At 41.7% G+C, this 10,000-nt stretch overlaps 1 protein-coding gene across 1 annotated transcript in view; it reads left to right on the forward strand.

The window, feature by feature from the left end:
- gripap1 (GRIP1 associated protein 1) overlaps window positions 1–10,000 on the forward strand; it is a gene marked incomplete at its 5' end in the record, with an annotated part of 49,864 nt that overhangs the window by 7,291 nt on the left and 32,573 nt on the right. Inside the window, 7 exons of the mRNA XM_028572582.1 lie at window positions 24–123; window positions 1,994–2,071; window positions 2,958–3,050; window positions 6,106–6,240; window positions 8,621–8,716; window positions 8,910–9,020; window positions 9,970–10,000. The exon at window positions 9,970–10,000 is cut by the window's right edge and continues 71 nt beyond it. Of these exons, the coding sequence (XP_028428383.1) occupies window positions 24–123; window positions 1,994–2,071; window positions 2,958–3,050; window positions 6,106–6,240; window positions 8,621–8,716; window positions 8,910–9,020; window positions 9,970–10,000 (644 nt within the window). The remainder of the gene's footprint in view (window positions 1–23; window positions 124–1,993; window positions 2,072–2,957; window positions 3,051–6,105; window positions 6,241–8,620; window positions 8,717–8,909; window positions 9,021–9,969) is intronic.

Raw genomic sequence — 10,000 nt, forward strand, 5'->3', positions numbered from 1 at the left:
TTATGGTTTGTGTGTCTCTGCAGGACGAAGATTGATGAGATCAACCAGCGGAAAGAAGAGGAGCTGAAGGCCACCAACATCCGCATCCAGAAGCTGCAGTCAGACGTCGTCGCAGCCAATCAGGTCAGCCCTCCGTTACACACAGCCACAGGGGGGAGAAGAAGTACTCTGAGCTTCTTTTTTTTAATAAAGTAAAAGTACAAATACCTAGGGCTGCTCCCTCTTAGTCGATTAGTCGACTAATCTGTCGTTTTGGTGTTAGTCGACTAAGATGTCTTTAGTCCATTAGTCATGTTTTGATGCTTTTTTTCATGCTGAATGACACAAGAATTAAAGTTACATTACCAGTCATTTAGCTGACGCTTTTATCCAAAGTGGATTGCTATACAGTACTGTATATATCAGAGGTCACACACCTCTGGAGCAACTAGGGGTTAAGTGCCTTGCTCAGGGACACATTGGTTGATGTACTGCAGTGGGAATCAAACCCAGGTCTCCCACACCAAAGGCATGTGTTGTATCCACTGCACCATCACCACCATAAAGTGGTGCTTTTACACTGCAAAAAGAGATGTGTTAACAATGACACAACATGTGTAGTCCCTGAACACACTCACCACATGTGTTAAAATTTACACGTTGTGTCATTTTTAACACATCTCTTTTTGCAGTGTAGTGTTCTCAAAGACTTCGGTAAGGAGACAATACAATAAATTAGATGTAAATACTTAAAATTTCCTGTCCCGCCAAAAGGTGAAAGAAATGCAATTTAAAATTATGAATAGGATTTATCCCACTAATGATTTCTTAAGACAGAGATTTAAAATGGATGTAAGAAACTGTACACTGCAAAAAGAGATGTGTTAAAAATGACACGTGTAGAATTTTAACACATGTGGTGAGTGTGTTCAGGGACTACACATGTTGTCATTTTTAACACATCTCTGTTTGCAGTGTAGCATGACTCTTTGCGGAGAAACTCAGATTTACAGATCTGTCGATTAAATCAACTAATCGATTAGTCGATACAGTTGAATGAGTGTTAGTCGACTAAGAAGTTCTTCAGTCGAGCACAGCCCTACAAATACCACAGTGTAGAAATAAATGTAAAAGTCCTGAATTCAAAATTTTACTCAAGTAAAAGTACAAAAGTTTCAGCATCAAAATAAACCTAAAGTACCAAAAGGCGGGCTGTCAAATCGATTAAAATATTTAATCACGATTAATTGCATGATTGTCCGGAGTTAATGCTGCGTTCCAGGCAACCGTAACTCGTGTTTTCACAACCTTCTCCCGGTGAAAGTGCCCTGGAACGGCAGTCAAATAAATAGACATGAACAGTAAAGTAATTCCGTACATTGTAATCAAAACAATAAAAACAATACACATACGATTGTGTACTTCTACAGGTTATGTTTATTAAATGAAGCCCAAAATATGTCGCTGACTAGAAATTGCTAGTATCGGCTAGCGCTCGCTAACGTCAACGTTAGGCTAACGCTAGCTAGAAGGGTTTATCGTGACTTTGCCTGGAGCGCTACCAAGTCGTGAGTCGTGACTTGAAGTCGTAACTTACGCGCTGAAAAATTGTGTCTTGAACGCAGCATAACTCCTGATTAATCGCAAATTAATTACACATTTTGCTAATTAATGACACATTTTTAAGCTGTTCTGAATGTTCTTTAAAAGGGATATTTTTAATCATTCGTGTTGATGACTTGAATGTTGCAGCTCGTGAACGTGGAGCTGATTTTACTGACTTTAAACACTGCTGGGTAGTTGGTTATACCAATATATCATCATTTATTAGCTGATTATACGTTGTTTTAATAATCTAAATCCGTAACGCTGTCTGACAAATGTGCAGTAAAAGGTAACATATTGGCTTTCAGAATGCAGGGGAGTAGAAGTATGAAGTAGAATAAAATGGAAATTATACTCCGTTAAAGTACGAGTACCTCAGATTTGTGTGACCGACTGTGTTTCTGTTCAGATGACAGCTGAGCTGAGAGAGCAGCTGCAGAGCGAAGAGAAAGAACACGAAGTGGCTCTGCACACCCTAAAAGACCAGGTAACACACACACACACACACACATACACACACATACACACATACAGAGACACACACACACACACATACACACACACACACACACACACACACACACACACACACACACACACACACACACACACATACACACATACAGAGAGACACACACACACACACACACATACAGACACACACACACACACACACACACACATACAGAGACACACACACACACACATACAGACACACACATACAGAGACACACACACACACACACACACACACACACACACACACACACACACACACACACACACACACACACACACACACACACACACACACACACACACACACACACACACACACACACACACACACACACACACACACACACACACACAGACACACACACACACAGACACACACACACACACACACACACACACACACACACACACACACACACACATACAGAGACACACACACACAGACACACACACACACACACACACACACGCACAAGATGTATAAAGGAACGGAGGAAGAGAACTTTTTCGGCAGTGGAACATCCTGGTGTTTCTCTGCCGGCTGCTCTCTGTGTTTCTAACTTTATCCTTCTCTTTTCTTCCTCCTCTCTTTCTTCTTGTCCTTTTTGTTTGGTTATGTTTCTATTGGTTTCCGCCCTCCTCTTCTTCTTTTGCTTGGCGTTCTTATTGCCCCTTGCTTTGTGTCCCTTGCTTACGTTATTGGTACTTTGGTACTCTTTGCTGGGCTCTTTCTGTCTGGTTCTCTCTCTCTCTCTCTCTCTCTCTCTCTCTCTCTCTCTCTCTCTCTCTCTCTTCTCTCTCTTTCTCTCTCTCTCTCTCGGCTGCCCCCTGGCTGTGGTGCCACGGTACTGCAGGTAGCCAATCAGAGTGCAGTCAGTCAGGAGCAGGTGGACAGCATCCTGCAGGAGAACGATGCTCTCAGGACCAACCTAGCTGCTCTAGAACAGGTAACGAAACCTAGAGAACATCATCGAGAAGTTTAACCCCAAAACAGTGTTCTAAGGACTAACCTTAGCTGCCGTAAAACGGGTCCTATACCTGGAGAACGTTACGTAGAACCCTAACACTACAGTACATCTGGGAGCACTAACCTAGCTGCTTAATTCTCGGAGAAGTAGGGCTGCCACCTCTTAGTCGATTAGTCGACTAATCGGTCGTTTTGGTCTTAGTCGACTAAGATTTCTTTAGTCCATTAGTCATTTTTTATGCTTATTCAGGCTTAATTACTCATTTCCAAGAAACTTCTGAGCACATTTATGGTAAACACCAGATTTAAAGTGGTGCTTTTGCAGGATTAATTGTGGAGAAACTCAGTTTTACAGATGGTTAATTAACTACATTTATATTGTGCTTTTCTAGTCTTAACCACCTCTCAAAGCTCACAGCTCTGTCAATTAAATCAACTAATCGATTAGTCGACAAAATCCTATAAGTGTTAGTCAACTAAGAATTTCTTTAGTCGATGACAGCCCTACTGAGAAGAAAAGGTTTCTACACAACTTAATTTAAATAAAAACCAGAACAGATATAACATAGTGTACATGTATTAGATGTTATTTAAAACCTGGGCCACAGAACGTTGCTCAGTCGGACTAACCCAGTTCTTCTAGAACCAGAAGAACATCATTGTTCTAAAGGAAATATCATCTGCCCTCAAACAGGGCTAAGGCTACATTACATTGCTATGTTTCCCCCTCTCATTCCCCCTGCTCTGGTGTTTCCCCTCTCATTCCCCTGCTCTGGTGTTTCCCCCTCTGATTCCCCCTGCTCTGGTGTTTCCCCCTCTCATTCCCCCTGCTCTAGTGTTTCCCCCTGTCATTTTCCAAAATATGAGATTAAAGCAGGACACAGTCTGTTATCTGTTATCACATGTGATCTACTGTCGTCTGTCTTCAACCATCTGCTGCTTAATTCTGTCCTTAGTTATGTTTACTAATTTCTTTCAAAACCTTTTGGCACATGATGTCTTTTACGGTCACCTGTAATCTGCTGTCTTCCATCGTCTGTTTTAGTGTTCATTTTGTCACCTATTTTTAATTTAAGTAAGTAAAGTGTATTTGTATAGCACCTTTCACAGATAAAAATCACCAAGTGCTTCACAATAAAATGCAATACAACACAAGAAGTCAACAATACAAGCAAATTGATATACTAATAGAAAACCTAACAAACAACCATAAAAAAAAAACCCACCCGACTAAGTAAAAGCCTGCTTGAACAGCAGAGCCTTCAGCTGCTTTTTAAAAGATTCGACAGAATCCACACAACGTAGCGAGAGAGCTAAGTCGTCCCACAGCCAAGGAGCCACTGCTGGGAATGACCGATCCCCTCTAGTTTTAAAATTAGTGCTGAGAACCACTAATAGCCTCTGACCTAATGATCTCAGACTACGGGTGGAGGTATGTACAGTACAGGCCAAAAGTTTGGACACACCTTCTTATTGAATGTGTTTCTTTATTTTCATGACTATTTACATTGTAGATTCTCACTGAAGGCATCAAAACTATGAATGAAATAACTGAAAACATGTCTTATATTTTAGATTCTTCAAAGTAGCCACCCTTTGCTTTTTTTGATAACTCTGCAAACCCCTTGGTGTTCTCTCAATGAGCTTCATGAGGTAGTCACCTGAAATGGTTTTACCTTCACAGGTGTGCCTTGTCAGGGTTCATTAGGGTAATTATTTCCCTTATTAATAAAAAAAGCAAAGGGTGGCTACTTTGAATAATCTAAAATACAAGACATTTTTTCAGTTATTTCATTCATAGTTTTGATGCCTTCAGTGAGAATCTTCAATGTAAAGAGTCATGAAAATAAAAAGGAAACGCATTGAATGAGAAGGTGTGTCCAAACTTTTGGCCTGTACTGTAGCTGTATCAGATCAGAGATGTATGAAGGAACTTGACCGTGCAAGGCTCTGAAAGTAATGTCCAGGATTTTCAATTGAATTCTATACTGGACTGGTAACCGGTGAAGTGCTGCTGAAACAGGTGTGATGTGAGCTATTTTGCTAATGTGCATTAAAAGCCGTGCAGCAGAGTTCTGAACAGTCTGGAGACAATTTTGTCTTAGTCTTGTGCCAAATGTCCTTGTTAGATTTAGCCATATTTAGTCATTCACATATCTTTTATATATATATATTTTTTTAGTCAAGATTTAGTCGACTAAAAGTCTCGTCATTTTAGTCCAGTTTTAGTCAAAATATTTTGTCTTTTTTTTTTTTTTTTTAAATAACATTATTTCTGATAACCATTTCAGATATTTTGAAGGCATAACAACTGAATATTCTGTCTCATGAATGATGAAAAAGTAGAGAGATTTTATCTTAGTTTTTATTTCATGCAAAACATTTTAGTCTCGTCTTTTTTTCGTCAATAATAATGCACGTTAATTTAGTCTTAGTCAGTGTTTTTGGACATTGGCGTCATCGTCTCGTCTTAGTCATGGAAAAAAAGCTCGTTGACGAACATATTTAGACTTGTCTTATCTGACAAAATACTATTACACTTCTGTCTTACTGTATATCTTTTGTTTAGTAAGTTATATCCATGCCCCCGTACTCTGTAGTCATGTCCATCACCAGACTCTGTTCACTAGTGGAGGTCGTTTAAAAAACGATCTGAACTAGGGCTGGGTGATAGGGAGTAAATGAGATATCACAAAATTATTGACCAAATACCTCAATATCAATAGTCTTAGGGTCGAGAATTGGTGCTTTTAACAAAATCTCTTCACACTTAGATTTTAGATAAATAATCATCCGTAATGTGGATATAATGACTAAGTGGGTAAAGGCAAGTGGTGGTAAGTTCAGAAAAGTACATCACTTTACTGTAATGCAGCCTTCAAAACCAGGAAAAGACACTTATGTCATATCAAGATATATTACGATATCCAAAATCTAAAACGATATCTAGTCTCCTATCACGATATCGATATAATATCAATATATTGCCCAGCCCTAAACTGAACCTAACCAAACGTGTTTGTTGCCGTGTGCAGATCCAGACGGTGAAGACGCAGGAGATGAATCTGTTGCGTGAGCAGCAGGAGGCGCTGAGCGTGGAGCTGCAGCAGAGACGGGTGGAGCAGGAGACCCTGCTGGCTCAGAGGGATGACCTGGACTCCCAGCTCCAGGTAACGCTCCTCTCACACTGCTGCAGCCAGGGAGCACGGCACCGGGCTCGGCAACGTACGCCCATGAGCACGCTTGGCTGCTTCTGTGACAAGAAATAATTGACTAGTGCACTTTTGTAAGTTTAAACATAGTACACGAAAGAAGCCGAGAGTGTCTTTTGTTGCTATAACAACAGATACTGCTACAGTGTCCAAGATTGCTTTGAAGCGCTGCCAGATAAAACAAAGTGGTGGAGCGAGCTAGAGAAAGAACAGAGATAGACGGAGAGAGAGAGAGAGAGACAGAGAGCAAGAGAGAGAGAGATAGTGAGACAGAGAGAGTTTACTCATTTACTCCTCTACTTCATGGGTTTATTTCATGTTTTTTTTTTGTCTTTGTTTTCTTTCTTACGTTGACACTAGCGATTTTACTGTATATTGATATACTGTTGCTTTCCTGATTTTGTTTTATTTTTTTTTTTTTAAATGTATATATTTTAGTTTACTCAATTAATTGTATGCATGTATTTCTTCATTATTATCCTTGATGCTTTGGCAATATTGTTATATCTGACATTCATGCGAATAAAGCAATTTGAATTGAATTAGAGAGAAAGAGACAGAGAGAGAGCAAGAGACAGGGAGATAGAGAGAGAGAGCAAGAGACAGGGAGAGAGAGAGCAAGAGACAGGGAGATAGAGAGAGGCTAGCATTAGATAAAACAAAGCGAGATCCCTGAACAGGAAGCATTGCTCTTATCATATGTAACTTGCTTAAATGTATTGCCCCCTGTCACCTTGTCGATGGTCAGCTGTCAAAAAAAGCGATTTATGTAGGGCGTTTTTTTTTTTTTTTTTTTTTTAAAGCAACACAGGACAGAAAATAACACAGCAGAGACCCCAGATAGATCGGACCTCCGTGTTTAACTGTACGTCTTTAAGCGTTAAAACTGTTTCCTGTACCAGACTCTCATACCGCCTCAAAACTAAGGATGCACTGAGTCCAGATTTTTGGTGTTTCGGCTGTGCTGACTCCTCCTCCCGTCCTCAGTCCATGAATCCAGTAAACACATGAATGAAGTAAACAGGGACTGTCCTTCCTTTGCTGTACCTGAAGTTGCTGCATTCTGGCTGCTGTCTGGAGATTCCTTCATGAACAACTCGTATTCTTCCAGATGTTTCAGACCAGATGTTGTAACAGCGGCCATGTTGTGTATAGTTTAGGGTCCTCGCCACCACCGGACCAATCAGCATTGAACAGATTGAACATGTAGCTGGACTTGAATGGCCTTCTTTTGACTGAAAGTACTGCCAAACAACAACTTTTTCTGCTCACCAGATCCATGTCCACTTTCTCACAGCCTACTGCTCACCAGATCCATGTCCACTTCCTCACAGCCTACTGTTAACCAGATCCATGACCACTTCCTCACAGCCTACTGCTCACCAGATCCATGTCCACTTCCTCACAGCCTACTGCTCACCAGATCCATGTCCACTTCCTCACAGCCTACTGCTCACCAGATCCATGTCCACTTCCTCACAGCCTACTGCTCACCAGATCCATGTCCACTTTCTCACAGCCTACTGCTCACCAGATCCATGTCCACTTCCTTCTCACAGCCTACTGCTCACCAGATCCATGTCCACTTTCTCACAGCCTACTGCTCACCAGATCCATGTCCACTTCCTCACAGCCTACTGCTCACCAGATCCATGTCCACTTCCTCACAGCCTACTGCTCACCAGATCCATGTCCACTTCCTCACAGCCTACTGCTCACCAGATCCATGTCCACTTCCTCACAGCCTACTGCTCACCAGATCCATGTCCACTTCCTCGCAGCCTACTGCTCACCAGATCCATGTCCACTTTCTCACAGCCTACTGCTCACCAGATCCATGTCCACTTTCTCACAGCCTACTGCTCACCAGATCCATGTCCACTTCCTTCTCACAGCCTACTGCTCACCAGATCCATGTCCACTTCCTTCACAGCCTCACCAGATCCATGTCCACTTTCTCACAGCCTACTGCTCACCAGATCCATGTCCACTTCCTTCTCACAGCCTACTGCTCACCAGATCCATGTCCACTTCCTCACAGCCTACTGCTCACCAGATCCATGTCCACTTCCTCACAGCCTACTGCATTGAACGCTCCACCTACGTAAACACATTTCTCAAAAAGTTGAACCCGTCTCGACTTTATTACACTATTGAAAAAAAAACAACAATGCATATTAAATTTCCAAAATTGAAAATCAAATACCTACCCAACGAACGAATATCTGAATAGTTGAATATTGAGCCGTACGTGTGAATTCTATGAGCCTAGACAGACAGCGGTGTAAACTGTAGCTTGGCCGGTTGGTGATTCTGGTTTCCTTCCTCTGTCCTTCAGGAGTCCAGTTTTGCCAACAGGAAGTTGTTGGAGCAGTTAACAGAAGAAGGACAAGAGAAGGAGAAACTGCTGAGAGATCTGGACGAGGCCAAGAAGGTATCGCATCCATGCACACACTTGTTTGCATAACCTCCATAAAGACACATTAAGCCTGTAAACAACATTGTGTGTGTGTGTGTGTGTGTGTGTGTGTGTGTGTGTGTGTGTGTGTGTGTGTGTGTGTGTGTGTGTGTGTGTGTGTGTGTGTGTGTGTGTGTGTGTGTGTGTGTGTGTGTGTGTGTGTGTGTAGACAGCAGAGAAGAGGAAGGCCATGCTGGATGACATGGCCATGCAGCTGAACCAGGAGAAGTCTGACCACAAGGAGGCGCTGTCAGACCTCAAACTGCAGCACGAGAAGGAGGTGACTCCATCTTTCCTTCTCATGGAGTTCAGATTCTTTATCGGTTTTCTTTTCTCTATTCATCTACATTTATCTACATCTCCCACCCTTTTCACTTCCTGTTTTATTAGCCATCTAATTTCCATTTAATTATTTTTGTTTTATTTTTTAGGTAGGTAGGTAGATATAGAGAGAGATGGATGGATAGATAGATAGAGAGGTAGGGAGGGAGGGAGGTGGATAGATAGATAGATAGATAGATAGATAGATAGATAGATTTTTATTGATCCCCAAAAAATGGGAAATAACGGTGTTGCAGCAGCAAAATATCAGACACACAGCCCACATACAGAGTATACATTAAATAATAGGAAACAATATACATTATAATTATTGAATAATATACGAGCAATATTTAAAATATATACAATTTGGAAATAAAATGTACAACTGTTTCAATAGATATAAACTTAACTTTAATCATCCCTGATCTATTTCTGTGTTTCTTTCTTTGTGTCTCCTCTCCCTGTTTCCTCTCCTTGTCTCCTATCCTTGTTTCCTCTCCCTGTTTCCTCTCCTTGTCTCCTCTCCCTGTTTCCTCTCCTTGTCTCCTCTCCCTATCTCCTCTCCTTGTTTCCTCTCCTTGTTTCCTCTACCTGTTTCATCTCATCTGCCTGTTTCTTGTCTCCTCTCCTTGTTTCCTCTCTTTGTCTCCTCTCCCTGTTTCCTCTCCTTGTCTCCTCTCCCTGTTTCCTCTCCTTGTTTCCTCTCCTTGTCTCCTCTCCCTGTTTCCTCTCCTTGTTTCCTCTCCTTGTCTCCTCTCCCTATCTCCTCTCCTTGTTTCCTCTCCCTGTTTCCTCTCCTTGTTTCCTCTACCTGTTTCATCTCATCTGCCTGTTTCTTGTCTCCTCTCCCTGTTTCATCTCCTTGCCTCCTTGTCTCCTTGCCTCCTCCTTCCTCCCTCTCTCAGGTCCTCGGCGTGAGGGCTCGGTACGAGAAGG

The sequence above is a fragment of the Perca flavescens genome, unplaced genomic scaffold (genome assembly GCF_004354835.1).
Source record: "Perca flavescens isolate YP-PL-M2 unplaced genomic scaffold, PFLA_1.0 EPR50_1.1_unplaced_scaf_16, whole genome shotgun sequence".
Classification (NCBI taxonomy): Eukaryota; Metazoa; Chordata; class Actinopteri; order Perciformes; family Percidae; genus Perca; species Perca flavescens.